This window comes from Tauraco erythrolophus, chromosome 12 (genome assembly GCF_009769465.1).
Source record: "Tauraco erythrolophus isolate bTauEry1 chromosome 12, bTauEry1.pri, whole genome shotgun sequence".
In the NCBI taxonomy this organism is placed as follows: domain Eukaryota; kingdom Metazoa; phylum Chordata; class Aves; order Musophagiformes; family Musophagidae; genus Tauraco; species Tauraco erythrolophus.
In genome coordinates this window covers 13,808,405-13,827,994 of record NC_141476.1, presented here as the reverse complement: position 1 = coordinate 13,827,994, position 19,590 = coordinate 13,808,405, and the positions used below count along the sequence as shown (strand labels likewise).

The 19,590-nt window shown below is 50.3% G+C and overlaps 1 protein-coding gene across 1 annotated transcript; it reads right to left on the bottom strand.

Moving 5' to 3' along the window:
* Positions 1-9,436: 9,436 nt before the first annotated feature.
* DNASE1L3 (deoxyribonuclease 1L3) lies at positions 9,437-14,982 on the bottom strand. The gene is made up of 8 exons (XM_009984786.2): positions 14,851-14,982; positions 13,060-13,148; positions 12,392-12,484; positions 12,025-12,137; positions 11,361-11,473; positions 10,832-10,989; positions 9,826-9,922; positions 9,437-9,565 (listed from the first exon to the last, which is right to left on the bottom strand). The coding sequence occupies exons 1-8, from the start codon at positions 14,980-14,982 to the stop codon at positions 9,437-9,439; spliced, it is 924 nt and encodes a 307-aa protein (XP_009983088.1).
* Positions 14,983-19,590: the final 4,608 nt, after the last annotated feature.

Here is a 19,590-nt window from a genome sequence, read left to right as displayed (position 1 = left end):
TGTATCAGGAAAACAATCAGCCGTTTCCCTGGAGGCTGCGGGCCAGCAAGTAGCTGAGATGGTGTGAAGAAGCCAGCCTGGGGATTGGACCCCGCATCTGTATTCGGGTATGGGGCAGGAGCTGGGGCGGGTGTCCGAATTTCCCAGTTTAGCAATACCAATCAACAGACCTGTCTTTGGTGCAAGTCGTTTTATTATATCTCAGTCCAAGGGCATGCCCGAAGCATGCTCATCTCTCCTGAAATTCTCTTTGTGATGCAAAAGGCATTCCTGCTGAGGGTCAGGGAGGGAAAACTTCTGTTGTAACTCGTCTGTCTGTCCTGGATTTCTCCGTGCTACTTCCCAAGTGCGTATCTGAATTGCTGTCAGCTGCCGGGGCTTTAGTAAACTCTCCAAATGAGCTTTAACTCTGTGATTAGGAGAAGGTAGGATTTGTTGAAAACCCATTGGAACGTCACTGTCTGTCCCTAGGGAGTTGTTCACGCTTACGGTTCTGTAGTTACGTGTGGATGCACTACTCTCCAGCACAGTCATTGGGGAAATAAAAGGAAGGTTGGGTTTTTTTTTTACTGTGCTTTTTTTTGTGCCTTAATGTGAAATGCTCACTATGTTGTAAACTAGGAAGTAAAAACAAAATAAACTGGAATAAAATGCAGGATTGTAAAATTGTATCTTATAACTTATTAAATAGAAATGTTTGCTTCATTAAAATGTGCATGTTAAAAACATTGGATTCTCTTCATATGTAGTCAGTAAAGCTCAAACTAAAACTACAGCACCCAGCAGCTTCAGGCAGACCAAATAACACCCGGCCCGCAAGCTGTGCAGGTAGCTGTGAAAAACTTGGGTGTAACCTCAGTGCTGCTCATTGGGTTGGGTTTGTTGTTTTTTTTCCCCTAAAACTTTTTTTCCTAAAACAAAACGTCTGGTAAAATTTTAAGTCATGGCATAAATGTACTGGATAGCAGCAGGTGAGGGTGAACATAGCTGTGCCGGTTTTCCCCTGTGTAGACCCTGGGTCCAGGAGCAGCAGAGCTGGGGAGTGGCATGTCCCCGGAGGTCCCAGCAGGGTTATAGGTCTGATCCCGAGGTGCTGCCGTGGCACCTGCTGGCTCCTTTGCGCTCCCGGGGTTGTTTGCAGAAGGTGGTTCCCGGCATGGCACCGCACCTGGGACGGGCCATGGAAACCAGCAGATGTTTTCCCAAACACAGCTCCTGCTGGAAGCCCTGCTGAAACCTGAGATGTGGTGGCTGCCAAGGACTTTCCTGCCCCAGGTTTATCAGATTATTTCCTTTTTTATAGTTAACTGTGTTTCATTAGCTTTGTGCTACGTCAACCTGAGCCTCCTATTTAATGTTTTTAAACAAAACAAAAAAACCTGGATACAGCTGTTGGGTTGGGTAAGCCTCGAGAGCTGTGTGCCTGTGTTACTTCTATTTCCCAGTAACCCTGCTCGTGTCTGCCTCCTCGTGCCTGATACCGCTTGGCCTCTTGGTCTGATCCCGCTACCTGAAATTAATGGGAGTTGCGTGTGAAGCTGATGGACCCTGATTGTTACCTTGTCCGAGTTACCTCCAGCAAAAGCTGAGCTCCACTTTGAGTGAGCAATTCTGCCTCGCCTGGGTGCTGGCAGCTGTGAGATCACCACAAAAATGAACTTACTATGGACAGCGAGCACGTGATGGTGACAAGAAGAACTTTTGGTGCAACTTGGCTGTGTCGATCTTTGGCAGCAACACTCAGCCAACTCCACCAGCTCCGGCAGCTGAGGACTAAGTTTGTGTTGGGCACAGGTGTTGCTTTGCGGGGCCCTGTGCTCTGCTTTTGGTCCTTGGCATCTCGACGAAGGCTTCCATTTGCAGTGCCCACCTTAGCAGGCAGCTGCGGGATGGGATGTCAGTGTCCTGGGTTGCTGGCGTCCCAGTGCCTCTTGCTGGGGACACTTGCAGTGGTATGAGATGCACTTGCTTCATTTATGTATGGAGGACTGGCATGGGGTTTTTGCCACTATTGTGGAAGTGGGTTTTTCTGCCAATTTGGTTACACTTAATGTTCTTTGTAATCTCCTTGGTGGTGATTTGCAGTAGGATTTGGCCACCTGGTACCTGTGAGTCCTGTTGGGAAATCATCCATCTCTCCTCAGCTGGCCCAAACTACTGTGAGCGCTCAGCTAGATTTGGTAGCGCCCTCGGTGGCCAGCTGGACTCTTGCCTGCTGGTGGCCAGTGACTCAGGGCATCACCATAAAGGAAAGCCTGCTGGGACCTGCTGAATTCCAGGAGGTTCACCGGATGTTTTGGTGGGTGGTGGAAGGTAAGTCCCTGCAGCGTATCAGTTACCTGGGGATGGAAATTCTTAAGAGCATCCCATCCCTGTCTGGTGGTGGTGGATTTTGATGCCAGAAGCATTTGTTCATCTCAATGGGCAAGGAGAAAGGGTCTTTGGAGATGATGTTCTGGAGCTCCTCACAACCTGCACGCTCAGCCTGTCCTGCTCAAGTCCATCCTGTAGCAGTCCCTGTCCCTGTGCTGTACTTGTTCCTGCCATACCCTGGGGTCTCACCTGCGTTTGCTGCCCACAGGCCTTCTCCTTTGGTTTGGGGAGCTGTTGGAGTTCCTTCTTCAGATCCCTCTGGGTGTTCCTGGCCCTGCCTCCCTCTGTTTCTTATGGCCATCACTGGAGCCAGCATGGCAAATATCTTGTGTGCTTGGGCATTGCTCAAAACTGAGAATTGCATTTTGTCTCGTGCAGCTCTCTTGCAGAAATGCGATCAGGAGAGCAGCCGCCTCTCCTCATCAACACCTTGGAGGCTGGTCCCGGGGGGGAGGTGAGGTGGTTGTTGGCCCCTCCATACACGCATAGTGTACTTAAACCTTGTTTTCTGCACCAGTCACAAATGTGAGTGGACGCTTCTTGTTTTATTGCGCCTGACGCAAAAGATGTGACAGGTCTTGTATCAGCTGGAGGAGGCAGCTTCTCTCCAACACAGTGGTGAAGGTTCCGGTTTGCTGTGAGTGTCCTTCACGCTGGGCAAGAAGGTGATCCAAGGTCATCTCCTTCAGCCTTTGCATGCCAGTAAAACCGCTCTCATGCCGTTTGTCACCTGGTATATTGTTCTTCTTGCAATACAATAAAGCTCAGACGATGTTGTTTGGGGTGCAGCACCAAGTGCCTTGCTTTAATGATGGGCTGAATCACGTCGCCCGCGACGCATGTGCTGAGGTGTGCTGGTGAGCTGGCGGCAGCCGGGGCGTTCGGAGAGCGGCAGGGCATGGAGTGGGTGCAAGGGGACCTCTTTGCCCTTTCCAGAATCAGTGTAAGTGATTATCTTTAAGAAATTATATATCTTTATTTTAATAATTTAAATTATTAAATCTTTAAATTATTTAAAATTAATCCTTGAATTATTTTAAATTATTAAATCTTTAAATTATTTAAAAATAATCCTTGAATTATTTTTTATATATATATAAGATAATCCAATATATTTCACTTTTCTGGTGATGTTACCGCAGCAGTAAGTCTCCGATCCATGTCAGGCCTGGGACTGCACAGAATACTACTTCGTGTGTCCAAAACGGATCTCCCCTCTCCCACCAAACAGCACTGAGCTGCTCTGACATTTATTGGGCGTATGAGCAATGTGGGTGGTGGGGCTGCTGCATAGCAGGGCTTTGGTTTTGGTCAGATTATGCAAACCCTGTAATTAGCTTTCCCTCTAATTGTCTGTGGAAAGTGAGACTGAAGTTTCCAATCCAGAACCTGCTTTTTCTCTACTCAATTTTCACTTCTAAATGTATTTATTTTAAACTGATTTGATTTTATTTTCCATTTTTTCCCCTACATTGAAATGTCCTTGCAGCACAGACAATGCACCTTTCTTTCTTAAAAAAAAAAAAAAAGGAAAGGGAAAAAAAAAAGGAAAGAAACTATGTATTAACCCCATTTAGAAGCCTGTCCAAAGTGGTTACGTATAAACAGACATCACTTGACAGAAACTGGGATGGAGTTGCATGAAACTTAATTCAGGGAATGGCACAATGCTTTCTTACACAGTGTTTTTTATTTGTTTGAGGGAAGACTCTTTCCAAAGCATTTGTTATCATGACAGCTGGCTGCACTGCGCTCTCCCATGGGCCAAATGAAACCGGTTGCCCAGTTTGGCTTCTGCCAGGTCAGGGACAGCTCTGGACTCACTGGCATCCAGGAGGATGGGGTCTCGCAAAGCTGCCGTCAGCATCCCCAGGTGTTTATTCTGTGCTCTGTGCCAGCTGGTTTTGAGGATCTTATTTTTCTTTTTTTTTTCTTTTTTTTTTTTCTTATTTTAAACATCTTCTGTCCCCATCCAGAGTAGCAGAAAGGAGTGTCTGAAGCTTTGCTGCCGACAGCAGTGCAGGACCTGCTGCTGGAGCACCCAGCCCTGCTGTATTGCTGAGGGCTGGGAGCAAACCCACCCTGTACCCACACCTTTCAACATCAAACTCTCCATCTCCTGTAAGCAAATGTTTATTTTAAAAAAGAATTTTTCACTGTGTTACAGTAACTTAGAGATATTCCCATTGCCATCTTGCTGTTCAGCGCCACATCTTCATGGCTCCATCTCAGCTAGAGAGGAAGCAGCAGGATGGGCTACAGCAATTATTTTTTTTTCTCCACAGCCTGCAGTAATCGTTAATATTCAGCAAGTCCTTCTCGCAGGTTATCAAAACAGCCCCGCTGCCAGCTCTCCCTCTTGTGCGGGGCTGTTTCCCCAAGGTCTCCTGGGAAAATGCTTTTAAATGGCTTTTCAGAATTTCTCAGACTCTGAGTTAATTTTCATAGCTGTGAATTTATATTGCATGCTTAGAAAAAACATTGTCACCAAATCAGGCTGGATTTATAGCTCATGTCACTATTAATTTGATCAGGATTTAAAGCTCATTCTTTTTATAACATGAATGAAAGGCTCATACATGTGATTTTTTACAAAAAAATTGATAGGCAAAATCTGATTTAGCAGGACCCAGAAGTATGTTTGACAGCTCTTTCCTATGATGAACTGCCTTTCTGCAGGACCTTGGCACTGCAAGTATTTACATCCATGCTTAGCTGGAAGCCCGTGAATCCTTCGAGCCCTGGGGAGGAGCTAGGAGGGTATTTCTTTCTGACATTGATGTCCTGCTAGGACAGTTTTTTTGGGGGTGGGATTTTGCATCTGGCTTCACTGAAAATAGCTGGGGTCAGGCCCTGCTCCCACCTGAGACGCACAGAAAACAGTCATGTCTCAAACGCCGGCATTTGCAGGGAAGGTTTCTGGTTCTTTTGCCAACATGGAAATTAATTCCTATAAATCTGTCTCCTGACTAACAGAAAATACCCTGCAAACGCCGGCAGCTGAGGCACTATATTTAAAATGACCCTTGGAAGTATTCAACCTTGTTTTTTTTGCACCAGCCAGAAAACCAGACGGTGTGGAGAGGGCGTTCATGATTCTGTACCAAGTGAGGGTGGAGAGGTGGTGAGGAACGTGGGCTAGATGTGGCCCCAGGTGTTGCATGAAGACCCTCAGATCCCAATGGCAGTTCCCTCAGCACTGGAGAAGGGGGTCGGTAGCCCCCGCTGCAGGTGGGGCCCGGCAGAGAGGGGATGGTGGCACTTGTGCTAGAGCAGCCCCGCATGCCTCCCAAAACCAGGTACAGGCAGCGAAAGGGCAAAGCGGAGACACTGAAGGACATCCCGAGGGGGCAGGCAGGCGGGAATGGCCTAAACCAGCTGCTCCGGGTGCAGGTGTGGTGAGGGGAGGCAGGTGTCCCCTGGGGGGTGCCCCCACCAACCCCCGGCCTGGGAGCCGCTGCCTGCGGGCGGGGCAGTCTTGTCAAGGTCACGGCAGCCCATTTCCTGGTTAAATAACTGCGGGCAACGAAACACGGAGCCGGAGCCAAAAAACGCGCTGCCTTTTTGTTGCAAAGCTGGTTCGCAGCCCCGGGAGCCCACGGGGCGCGCCGGGGGCAGCTGCGGGCCCCTTCTGCGCCGCGGGACGGCCCGTGGGGAGGCACACACGGGGGTGCAGAGCGACGGGCTCCCGGACAGGGATGGGACCGGGGCTCCCCGCTGCCCTTGGCTTTGCCGTTCCTCCGGCCCTGGAGCCCGCAGCACCCCCCGCCCCGTGAGAGCCCCGCCGTGCCGGGCTCCAGGGCGCGGCCACCAGAGGGCGCCCTCGGAACGGCGAACGCGCGCGCGGCCGCCGGCGCCCGGGCAGGCGGGAGGAACGTGCGTGGTGCCGGGCGAGCGGCCGCGGGAGGTGGTGCAGACGCTTTTAGTGACCCGTCGGTGGAGAGGGGGGGGAAAGAAAATGTAAATTTTTCACCTTGTTTTCCTTTTCGAGTAATGGCAGGGGAAGGATGGCTGCTGCCTTCACCCCCGGCACTCCGTGCCCGGGTCTTGCTGGGTGTGGAAAAGCCCCGCTGAGCACTGGGCTGCGGGGACACTGGGAACAGGGGGTCCGTGTGAGCACCGCCCAGGGAGCCCCTGCTCCACTCTTGGTCCTTTTCTGCAAAGGATGCTCAATCAGTGCGTGGCCAAGTCCAGCCTGGGGCACCGAACTGCTCCCACCACCCTGGACTCCGAGGGGGCTGTGGAGTGCCAGGCTTGGACCAACTGCTGGTTTGGCAGGCCCACACCAGGCTCTTCCGTTCTTCTGCCTTTGGTATTGGAATCGGTGCTACCGGCCCTGCCCTGCGATAGCCCGACACAGCCTTTCTCAGGGCAGCAGCTCAAGTGCTTGCTGCACATCTGTATGTATCTGTGCATCTGGACACATGTACCTCTGTACGTCCAGGTACAGGATGCATACAGGTCCCAGCCCAAACCACATCAGTGACAGCTTTGGCACCTGCTTCTCTTCACCCATTGCCTGTGTAGTGGGGAAGCAGCAGGAGATTTGGAGGGTGTTCAGGCTTCAGTTGCTCGTGTCTGTGTGTATCTGTGCACAGTTAAACTTTCAGGAAAGCAAAGCAAATGTGGATGTAAACCTAAATGAGAGAGCTTGGGCTGCCCATGGGTATTGCCATGGCAAAGGGCTTCAAAGCTGGGAACACTTGCCCTGATGCAGACAGGGGACAGTCCCCAGTCTTGCTGATCTCTGTCCTTCTGTGCAGTTCGTTAAACAGCACGTCCCAGCATGTTTGTCTGATTGATGGTGCTTTATATATAATTTCTTCATGCTCCCCTAGTGCTGCAAGTTCAATCACGGTGCATGCGGCACTGGTCTGTGCTTGGGGATATACAAACCTCAAATGAGCAAACCAGGTGGGCCCCTGTGAGGTTTTGTGCCAGCTCTGCTATGTCCTCATTGCTGCCACTACCTAAAAGGAGGCGCATAGAGTCTTACCTAGGGCCAAAGGGTCCCTTGCCCTGTGGCACAAGCAGAGAGATTTTGAGGCCCATGGGGAGCAGTGCCAAGGCCAGGAAGAGGAGATAAGCCTTGTTCAGATGAGTCCAAGGTGTAGGTGGATAAACCTAGCTAGTGGAGATGATGGAGGTTATGGAGAAACAGCAGTCCTGATTATTTAACATAGTGGTGCAGCCATCTGTTTTCTAAGCTCAGTCCACAGGCTGTGTTTAGTGCAAACCAATATCTATAGAGACCGACTGTACGAGCTTTGGACACCTCCCAGCCTGTATCAAATGCTATGAACCAAGAGCAGATGCTGTCTGTCTGCTTTGAGTCCCACAAAAGTGCATCCCAGCTCTCCACAGAGGAGCATTATTTTGCATGAAGATGTTTCTCTCCCTGTCAAATGCTCAGCCTCTCTGCAATAACATCTCCAGACCGACAGCCACTAACATCAGGCCTGAGGCTGCAGCCGCTACTCTCTGGCCATGTCTCTTATCTTCAGATGCTGGGTAAACAATTATATTTGATGTCCCAAATAAGGACAAAGCTTTTTCAGTAAAACTAAGTCATATTTACATATTTTTTATGATTGAATGTATCCATTATTGCTTTCCTGGGGTACGATTTATTCCTTTGTGCATTGCTCCTTTCTGAAAGCCAAAAGAGAGGAGGGGCTTACGTATGACTAAGACGTGAGGCCACAGACTTAGACTGATTCAGTCTTCACATGGGCCATTGCTGCTGTCAGCCAGACAGTGGCATTTCTATAAAAATCCCAAAGTAAATATTTGTTCTAAGAAGTCAGGCTTTTTCTCTCCTTTTGCCTTGTCTGGAGTATAACTGAGGCAGCTTACGAAATGCTGTATCGTTTCAAGATTGCTATTGAAAGCTGAGGGGGTTGTTGTCTGCCCTGCACGCACTCCCCTCCTCCCGGGATAATCTCCTCCTGATTTATTTTCTTTCCTCAAATTCTTTCTCCCCATACAGTGACTTTCATGAAGGCCAAACTGTTTTCCTCCCCTAGAAGCATGTCTCGATTTCTAGCCCTCCCTGCCCTGTCAGGAGACCAACTGGGGAGCGTTGACGGAGGGGGATGAATATTTGCCTTCACTAACAGTTGGATTATTCCCACTTTTCAGATGCCATCTGTGTGACAGGGTTTGGTTTGCACTAAACACAGCCTGTGGGCTGAGCTGAGAAAACAGACTGCTGCACCACTATGTTAAATAACCAGCATTAAAGTTTGGTTCATCGGAGAGCTTTAGGCTGCCGTGGAGGTCTTTTGGAGGGGGAGATACAGCTCATTTCCATGTCAGGCTGCTGAAATCAGATTTTAATTTAAGTTTTGATCACACTCTCTGTTGGCAGTGCTGTCACCTGGGATCCGCAGGACTTCTCACCCGTGGTTTGCAGGCAGGGTGATGGCAGCTGGCAGGCAGGGCTGAGAAGCACCAGTGCTCTGTTCCTGCCGCTGCCCGGCTGGGTTGGTGCAGAAAAGGGGCTCTCGCTGCCTGTCCCTCTTTCTTTTCTTTCCATCTTCCTCCAAGCCCTCGACACTGTGAGCAGTTTCAAACCCAGGCCAAGCAAATACTCTTAAGTTAAGCAATATTTTATATTGTAAATCACCAGGCACAGACTTGTGTCCCACCGGTTGCAGCTCTGAAGCATCCACACATACGCACAATGCAGAAAAGTCCTTTTAATCCCTCTGCCCCTGCAGAGGAGTGGCAGAGCTCCAGAGCCCACGTGAAAGCGTGGAGATCCCTGCCCTTCAGCTCTTACAGATAAAGCACACAAAAGTATTTGTCCTTGCAGTAGCTCTTGACGTTTGGGATCAGTACGTAAGTCTAGTGTGCAGCTTCTATCTCATTTATTTTCACGTACAATAAGAAAAATAACTTCAAGGTTTAATTCACCTTCTTACCCAAAATATTTGAAGTTTAACAAAATATTTTTTTTCCCACTAAATATTGCACTTGCTGTGAGTATATCTATGCTAGTCTTCTACAAGACCTGTTGGCATCTGTGTATTTCCATGCCATATGAGAAGACTCTGCATGCTCATGAGCGTGAGTGGTGGCTCTTCCTTGGTCTCCTCTTCTTTGAAAACTGTGTTTTCAGCCAGTTGAAGAAGCCACCTTTTGTTTTTAACTCAAACTCTACAGGGAAGTGGTCGCTCACTCCCAAAGCCTGCAAGACAAGGGCACAGAGGGGTTGGGAGCCAGCCACCCATGCTCTTTCCAAACCCTGCCCGAGAGAGTTCACCTTGGCGGCAGAGAGGTGGATGCACAGTGGTGGATGCAAGGAGGTGTAATGCAAGCATTACCTCGCTTTAGGAGGATGCAACAGTTTTATGAACAAGATTGTGCTCAAAACTGCCGGGATACCACTGGCTGTGCGCTCCTGCGTTAGCCCTTGCCCTCCTGCTGCAGCGGCCGTGCTGTGCCTACCTGCTCCTCAGTCATCTGAAAGTCCTTCTGGAAATCAAAGATGTTGACAGAGTGTGGCACGATGGCGTGGACGAGCTTCTGCCCACTGACCACGATCCTGCAAGGAGCAAGGGAACAGGATGCTGTTATGGGGTGCCTGAGCAGCGGTAGCCATAATGCTCTGAGCTGGTGGCCAGAGAGGTGGCCTTGATGGAGTCACAGCTATGTGTGGTTTGTCCTTGTCCATGGACTGCCTACTTAGAGATGTCAGTACATGCTTTTTGCTGAGTTTGGCTGATTGCTTTCTTGGTAGTGAGGCACCTAAATACCTTGGCATGTGTTGGCCTTGTAAGCCAACGTTATGATTTGTATCTAAACCCATTCCGACAGTGCTGCAAAGTTCAAAGCTGTACTTTGGATACAAAAATCACAGGACACCAATGACTGGAGTCTCAGTGAAGTTGTGCTTTGATCCAGAAGCTCGTTCTGCAAGAGGTTTAAGTCTTGACTTACTCTGAGCTCTAATAAGCTGATGTATTTATTGTCCCTGCTGAGGGAGCTGCAGGTAGCAGCAGGACTCACCACGTGCCTGGGGAAGGTGAGGCAACCCACCTCCTGAGCAGAACCGGATTTTGCATTTGTCAATCCAAATTATGAGTGCAAGAGCAAAAACCATGGTGCAAAGCAAGCACGGAGAAGGCAGCAGCGCCTTCCACCTGGGTGTCTGCAGGGCTCTGCGGATGAGAGGTGCTGAGTAACTGCCTATCATTTATCTCCACCCAAGCACAGCAATGGCTGATTCTTGCATGAAATCTTGGCCTTTCTGCAAAACTGCTTGCCAACAAGCCTACAAAGTGCTTTGTGCTCCTGACTAGAAGTGTTCAGATTTCATCTCTCCCTGGACACTGGTTTATCTTTGAAGGCCTTATGCACGTTTGTTTTATCTGACAGTCTCTGACACCTCTCCATGTATTTTTTTTTCTCAGAAAGACACAGACAGGAAACGGTTTGGTAGTGAACCCTTTACCTGTCATACGGGCAGTTTGTGCTTCTCTTCACTGTTGTGTCGTTTTTGTCGTCAATTAACCAGATGAATTCGGAGTAAGTCCTCAGCCGGATGTTCTTCCATTGCTTTTGAGGAACGTAGCTGCATCCAGCATTGAAGTCCCCCATGAAGATGACGTTCTGGAAGGTAGGAGAGTTTTCAAAAGTGATGATGAGGGCAGCCCTTCAAAAGAAGACTGGCAAAGACTTTTAGGGTCAATGGCTGCTCCTAATAGCCCATACAGCTCAAATAGCAAGCGCTCGTTGAGTGCAGTGGCGCTTCTCCGTTCTGCTGGGCACACCAGCAAGGCATGCTGATAAAACAGCAGTTTTATCAGGAGATCAGGTTTACCCATTAAAACGTGGAGAAGTCAATGAAAATACATCAAAGAGATTCAAAATCTGAGACTTGTTATCAACAGGTTTAAGGCTATCGGGCTGTGAATAGCAAATCGCGTGCCAGGTGACTCAGTACCAAAGCTGCTGTTAGTAACATAGATGTGTCAGCTAACCTCGGTTTTCCAGCGCTGTTTTATGTCTAAATACACATCATAGAGCTCATCAATCTCCCGCACCGCTGTCTCTGGTGTGGTGTGCAGAGGAATTATAGCAAACTCTTTGACAGCTTGAGAATGAGGCAAAAGAACAGGAAAAAATGTAATGATTAAACACATACTGAATCACAAAGAAACAGAGATTGACTTGGAAGCAAGAAGGTTCTTCTGAAGAAGAAACAGCTTCTCTTCTGGCTCTGGATCAGAGGCGTTTGCCGTGTAATTGCACAGTGCTCCCAACCAGCTGTCCAGCCGACACTGAGTTGCGATGCGGTGAGGTGCCGTGTCAGGGCAAGGCAAACCCTGCTCTGACACCCACAGCCACAGCTGCTCCTGGGCCATGCTAGCAGCATGGAGTGCATCTGCTGCCAAACCACTGCCTGTGGCAGCAGCAGAGGCTTTCCTGGGGCTGCCGGCTGCAGAGCTGCGGCATGCACTGAGCTGCCAGCGATGCTGGAGGCAGCAGCCCCAAAGGCAAACGCTGCTCTTGTAAGGAAATGCAGCGTGGAGTCAGGATGCGGCCACTTTCCCCTGCCCCTACTGTGCACCTGGGTTCAGCTGGCACCATCTTGATCAGTGAGACTCACCAGCAGGAGAACAATTTGTTTCTGAACCATCTCACCGGTTTTTGGAGACTGGAACCAGATGGCAAAGGGCTCTCTGGAGAAGACATCCTCGTCCCCAGGCTGGGTGTCAGGGTACTGGTAGGTTTGTTTCACCGACACCAGATGTTGCCTGCAGCAGAGTAAACAAGACAGGGGATGTTACACCAGGATGTGTCTAATGCTGACTCTGTGGTCAGTGGTCTGGGACGAATACAGCCAGCCTGGTGGCTGCTCCTGGGACCATCCCCATACCCAGGCACAACCCATCCCACTTACACAGCCTGCACTTCTCCAGCTCCCTAGGAGCAAAGCCACCACCATGTCCAGCCTGTCTCTACGGTGCAGTGGAAGGGGCTGGCTCATTGGCGAGGGAAGCTCACTCACCGGTAGATGAAGGCGTACTGCTCCTTGTAGCTCTTCCTTCCCAGCCTCTCGCTGACCATGCAGCTGTATTCCTCCTTCGTCCCCTTCAGCTGACTGGGAAGAAAGTGGTTTTACTGAGTTTATTTCTGCATTCATAAAGGGCTGAGGAGGAAATAATTTTGCCTGTGCCCAAGGGTACAGGACGTTTGCCTGCCTGACCTCAGAGGAGGATGGTAGAGACAAAAAACCTTCTCAGGACCTGTGCTCCATCACTGCCTCTTTCACTCTGCATTCTCCCTGCTTATTGTGGCCTCTGTCTCTCTCTCAGCTGGGTCTCACGTCCAGCCAGGATGTGAGATTGGCTGGATTGCAATCTCAAGCAATTCCTGACCCTATGGAAAGGCAGCTGCCCTGCCACAGCCCCGTGCTAGACAGGTGAGCTGTTTTCTTTTGAGAATTGATCTTTAACAAGTCGAATCTAACTCAGTTATTTTGATTTAAAAACACGTCTCCTACAGTGTTCTGGAGCTGGTTTGCTCGTGGCCTCCGGCGCGGCTGCCAGAGCCTGGTCCTTCCTTGGCAGCAGGGTCTAGAGCCCAGACCCTGAGTTTTCGCCCTGGTAAGGCGGCGCCGAGGAGAGCATGGGCTCTTGCCAAGCATCTTTCCCAATATTTGCCTACTTGCCCTACCTGGTGAGCTTCTCCACCAGGAGAGGACAAACCCGGTTCTTGTTCTCCTTTATTTCCATCAGCAACATGATGTCACAGCGAGAAATTATCTGCAAGGGGAAGGAGCAGAAACAAGTTTGCACACGGAGGGTCTCGGAGGATTAGAAAGAGGTTAGAAAGAAGAAGGTACTGGTGCGGGGGAAGTCCTTTGTGGAAGAAGCCTGGAGTCGTGGGAGAGGGGCAGTGGCCAGAACAAAGCTCTTCTGCTTTCAGAGCAGCCTGAGGCCTGCGTGGGAGCTGAGAGAGGGAACTTGAGAGCAGAATGGTTTCGGGTTTATTGGAAAACTTTTGCACCTGCCCCTGAGGAGGAAGCGTGAAAGGGAAGGGGCAGCGAGAGCCGCTGCTGTGAGCCCGCTCTCCCCCTGCCGCTGCTGGGGTGCTGCCCCGGCCCCCCAAACCTATGGTCAGTCACGCTTCTCTCTCCTCTCTGCCCCTGGCCATGTAGGTTTTCTTCTCTTGGAGTGGTGCTGTGCTCACACGTCCCAACTCACTGGGTGCCCAGACGGCTGGGGCAGGAGGATTTGGGGGCTGTTGAGAAGAGCCTATTTGCCTCTGTCATCAACCCACTGCAACAGTTTCCATCCTTTTTCTAGTGTATGTACCCCTGAAGTCCAAGCACTATGCTGTGCCTTCCGAAAGCAGTGGGTGCTGTCAGCATTTGCCCGTCCCAGGCATCTGTTGCAGACCCCTCTGAAATAGCCCGTAGACCCCAAAGCGACCCCCAGTCTGAAAACAAGGTCCTGGCATCCGTGGGCTGCAGCACCGCCAAGGAGCCGCAGGATGCTGGAGGTTGCCCCAGCCTGGCTCTGCTCCCACAGCCAGTGCTGGGATTTCCCATGGAAAGCCCAGCTCACCCCACAGCCTGGTGTGCTCAAGGACTTCCTTCTGCCCGCAGTTTTGTCGCTCTTCAAACTTTGTGGGTGATATTCGTGGAAAAAAAGACCCTTTTCACCTCCTGAAACTTAAAAGAAATTAATGTATTGCCCATAATTTAGTATATATTGCCCATGGTGCTGGCAGTGTAGGAAAAATAATCCAGAAATGCAAATCCCAGCAAACCCCTCTTCTCTGGCTGTTTGCAACAAAAGGATTACAGCCCAACTGAGCGGTGACGTTCCTCCCTGCTGCCATTTGGCACATGCAGCCATCCCGCTCACACCAAGCACTATGTCCCCCCAATACTGTGGTGTCTCAGAGGGGACTTGCAAAAGCTGTAAGGCCAAAACATGGTTCTTTTAAAAAAAACAAGTTATCCTCAGCTGCTGCGGAGGAAACTCGATAGTGAGGGTTTATTTACATAAATTAGCAATCAGGCTCTTCAATTTTGCACCACACTCTAACACGATACTCTCTGTGGTCCTGAGAATATGTTTAATTAGACAAGAATATTTCAGAATAGTTAGCACATAAGCAAGGTAAATAATGTATCACAAAACAAAGCTCTGTGGATTCAAAGTGAAAATTATTTTTACTGTGCACAGAGGTTTTCCTCCTTTCCTAACTCTGTTTCCAAAGGAAACAGCAACTGTTGCTTCTGTTATATTCCCACAGAGGCTAAAATAACAGCAAACAACCCTACTCAACCACAGGCTGATTTTTACTTTCAGAATATAAAATGATTTAAATTATTAACTCTTCTTTTTTTTTTTTTTTACTTGAAATTCAACTGTGAAAAATAAATTAAGTGCAAGATTATGTAGCTAAAATCCTCGGACAGCTCCATGTCTGTCTTGTCCAGGCAAACGAACCTACCTTTACCACGGCATCGACAACTTCAGGTCTGGCTATTTTTGTTTCTCCAAAAGACCTCACATTGAAGGAGCAGATTTTTAGGCTCAGAGATGGGTTGAAATTGAAGAGCAAAAGCAAGATGAAGAGCAACATCTTCAGGGACTTGGACAAAATGAGTCGCTGCAAGTGTGGCTATAAATATATATATGTGTGTGTGTGTGTGTTTGTGCATCCGTCCCTCTGCGGCCAGCTGGGAGGCCAAACTGAGCAATCAGCTGTGTCGATCACAAACAACAACAGGAATTGCCATTTCCTCCTTTCCCTCACTTCCATCTCCCAGCACAAAGCAGCATGGGGACTTTGAACTTCTGCCTTGGGGGAAAAACCGGCTCTTCTGAGCTGACATCTCCATCCCGGAGGAGCAACTGCTCAGCTGGACCCCAGCACCCCTGCCCACAGGGAAGCACCGCTGTGGGATGCCTGCTGTGCTGAGACCACCCCGGGCAATGCCGGGCCAAGTCCGGGCTCCTTGGACCAACCCAGGTAAGAGGTCAAGAGCTGGCAGGACCAGGAGGTGGATGGGGCAGATGGTGAAAGGATCTGGGAAGTAGCAGTGGGAAGAGAGGGGTTCCTGGAGGGCACTGGTGGTGGGTGTGAGAAACACCAGTGGAAGGTGGTGGGACACCCTGGACATGGAGGTTTTGAGCATGTCCGTGTCTTGTTCTGCTTTTGCCTTGGTTGGAAAGTCGTGCCGTGAGAAACTGATAAAACATCTTGTGCTCCAGGCCATATACTTTCACCCACTTCTCCCTTCTCCTAGAGCTGTGGTGTGCCCTGCTGCGGGACAGCTGCTGCGGGACGGCCATGTTCGTTTGCCCATGCTTAACAGGACCTGCTGACTTAGCCGTCACGGTGCAGCCTTGGGAAAAGTATGTGATGCCTCCAGTGTTGCCCCCTAAGTTCCCAGCCAAATGTCCCCAGCACAGCAGTCTTGGGCTGGTGACCCAAGGTGCGTACACAGGGGTCCGGCTCATGCCGCATGGCTGAGGAGACACCTGAGTTTGGCCAATATGACATTCAAGTGAGATTGCTTCAACTGGCGTGGCTTTTGCAGGGAAACGTTCGTCTGCCCTCCCTCCCTCCTCCGCCACGTGCTGGCTGTCAGCTGGAGTGCATGTGTCAGCCCCTGATCGGGTATAACGGCAGGAGGTATAACAAGAAGTCAGGCTAAATGGCGTCTTCAAGTGTCTTGGATATTTCTCCCTGTACTTACAGAGTGCTTTCACATCCTCTCTCCTTTTCCTGAGGACAGCCATAAAGGCTGCCTGCGCCATGCTGCCTGTGCTGATCCAGATCCAGAAGCACCGTGCCCGGCTCCTGCGCAGGCGGTGCTCCCAAAAAGCGCAGCACGGCTGATGGCAGTGAGACCCCAGCCTTGCTGGGGAGGCAGCTGTGGCTCTCCAGGTGTGTGCTGCAAGCTGTTTGGGGAGCAGGTGTGTGACCCTCCGAAATAGCAGGGATTGTACAGTGCCTTCTCTCCACTGAGTCTCTAACGAGCCAGCCTGGGGCAGGACGGGCTCTGGAGGAAACTAATAAAGAGGGAGGGAAAGTGACAGATTCAGGGGTTTTAAATCTCCCACCTGACCTTGCTAAAAATGCAGCGCGTGACAAGGGCTTCTAACGGTGACTGCAGCCTCAGGGTCAGAGTTATCAAAACCTGGAACTGCCCCCAAAACCAGGCTCACTTGGGCCACCCTGGCATCAAAAAGCAAATATTTGTTGTGGTGCCTAAGAGGGCTTTAACCCCGAACCACAGGGACTCGCCTTCGTCGATGCCGTGTTTGTCCCCAGGACTGCTCCCTTATCAGCCTGCCCTTTCCCCTCCACCCTGGGTGTTATCGGCAGGACAGACAGAGCCACCTTCTGCAGGGACAGGCAGCAGCGATGTGACCTGTGAGGAGGACATGGGGAGCTCACCCTCTTTTCTGCACGCATTATCTCTCTGTTTACTGCACTTTCTGTGAATGTACTCTTTTCTCCTTATCAGGCCGTGAAACCCTCTCGATGCAGGCTGGCAAACCCTGCCAGTTCAGGGCTGCCCTGCTCTTGCACAAGAAGGGTGAAGCTGCTAGTGAAACCCACTTAGGTTGGGTTTTTGCCCCTGCTCTGGATGGTGCTGGGTGAGAGACATCACCTCCAGCCCAGCAGCACCTGTGGGACGTTCCCTAATAAAGCCCCTCCTCAGCCTCTCTCTGCTCTTGGGGAGAAGAGGTGGGTGATGAGGCTGCAGGTGATGTCAAAGACAGGTTGGGCAAGAGCTTAGAGCAGTGAAAAGGTGCTGCCTGGGCACCGCTGGCTCCTCCTGAGGGTCCTTCAGCCCAGCTTTGCTGGGCACACGGAGGCTGTGGCTGGTGTGTTGCTACCAGTGATTCTGCCCTCTGTCACTTCTCTGCTCACAGGAAGGTGCTGGGGGATGGATGGGGTGGGATGTGTCCCCGTATTGTATGCCTGCTTAGGTTCCCCATGGGACAGCAGGGTCATGAGGGCCTGGCAGCAATGGAGGGGTTCCTCCTCTCCTCTCAGGCTCAGCCGCTTCCTTTTGGCCACAGCCCTGAGTCACCTCACCAGACGCCCATGGCTTTGGTTTTGCTGGCAGAGATAGACCAAGAGAATCTCCAATGTTTCCCACGCCTCTCCAGGAGGGCTGCTGGGAGAGGCAGTGGGTGAGCCCACATCCCCTTCTGCTCTGGCACAGGAAGGCTGCTCTGAGCCTGGAGGCAGCGTGACTCACGAGGTGCACTGCCACGGTCGCCTGGGGCTTTGCTCGCACCTGACAATAGCAGGGGACCAGCACCTCCAGGCTGGTGCTCCCCAGATGCCACCACAGCTCTGTTTTCCAGACCAGAGTCCCATGTGCTCCCCTTCTCACGTGCCGGGCTTTAAGGTGTTAGTCGTTTCTTAATGGTTATTGTTTTTACCTGAATTGCAACTCTGTCAACACCAGCTGCGGCGAGGGGAGGTCTGTGGGAGAAGCGGGAAGGGTCAGTCCCAAAGTCACCGACGTCACCGTAAAAGTAGGTTCCTTTGGGCGAGTAAAACGACCTTTGGGCTCTCGGGGACCTTATCACAACCATCAGGCAGAGAATTTTATCACAGCCTCCTGGAATTTCAAGTTAATAAGTAGCAAAGCAGTCAGTTGGTTTCGTATTGCTAAAGTCCACAATTGGGCTGTGGACCATATATGGTCATTTGGGAAGTGGCTTGATTGTCAGTCTCATGGCCATAATCGTCCTGGCACGACCCACTGGAAATACCCTCTGGTATAACTGAGGGTAAAAATATGTTGTATGCAAGATACACGGTATATTTTGAATCAATAAGGTCGTCTTTAATACTTAATCTTTATTTATGATTCTGGAAGGTACATGTTCTACTCAATAAAATACTGTCAAGGCATAACTCCTTTGCTGGGACAGGACTCTGATGGGGTTTTCTTTTTCAGCTCAATTTGTCAGTATTGTTCAAGTAGTGGTTTGGAGCATGAAAGCCTGCCCGCTAAAGCAGTTCAAGGAAAAATGCCTCATCATGTTTTCGGTGTCTTGAACGAGGCCACTTAGCTGAGACGTAGGAGAGCACGCGATGATCTGAAACAAAGACTTTGACCGTGATGGTTAGACAAGGCTTTGAAGTTACCCCTCCATAAAGATATTGCAGCTACCAAATAAGGAGGTTTTTGTGACAATAAGTACACGCTCATTGTTAGCAGTCGAAGGTGTAATTGAAATGTGTGCAACACGTGCATTAACTTTGGGTAGAATTAAGAAAGTACAATTTAAAGCTGTTAATAGGCAAGTAGGTCTTGCTTTATAACATTTTAAAAGTCAGGAGCATTTGTTCCTGCATTTGTCCCAGGTTGTGCAATGAAGCTACTGAAGTGTGATCAGGTGGCTGCCCACAGCCATGCCTGGAGATGTTATTTGCCCCCACATTCACTGAGAGCTGCTGTTTGCAAACTGGAGTGAGCTGAGATCTCATCCCTGCTCTGGGGGGTGAATTTTGGCAGCTGTATGTCATTAAAGTCATCCTCTGCTCGGGGCATGGCAAGGTGTTCCTCAGCAGCAGGGCCCATGGGTGGGCTGTGGGGCTGTGCTGGGTTCGTGGGGCACTCGCCTGCCCCGGTGCTCTCCAGTGCCCACGATTCCCTGGGGATCGCTCACAGCATCGTGCCACAGGGCCAACACTGTGTGAGTGGGAACAGATGTGGACGAGTCACCCTGGGAAGATGATTCGCTTCGCCAAAGCGGCATGCCGTCACTTGTTATGGCTGCAAACAATCCTGCCACGCTCCCTGGGGATTTGTGACCCAGCAGTGGAAAATAACGTGGAAGCCTTTCATCTGGTGGGGCAACGCGGCTCCTCAGCTTGGTGCAGTTGAAGCTTTGGTTCTTCTCCAGCCTGAATCCAGCCAGGGCTTCCACCTTCCTATGGAAAATATGTGCAAGTCTCACTGCCTTGTTTCTGGGGACATAGGACAGCTAATTCTCATTATTTTGTTTTCTTTTTTTTTTTTTTTTCCTGTGGCTACTCTGGTTTAGGAAAATGTTTTGTTTCTATTCGGAACATAAGTCATCCCCCGCCCTGCTCACAGCACCAAAGCTGTGCTCTGGTGCCAGTGGGAAGCCTGGCTCCTGATGACCAGATTAGGAATGAGGAATTTTTGGCCGAGGGTTGGGATAGCTGGCACTGGGTTCTGAAATGCCA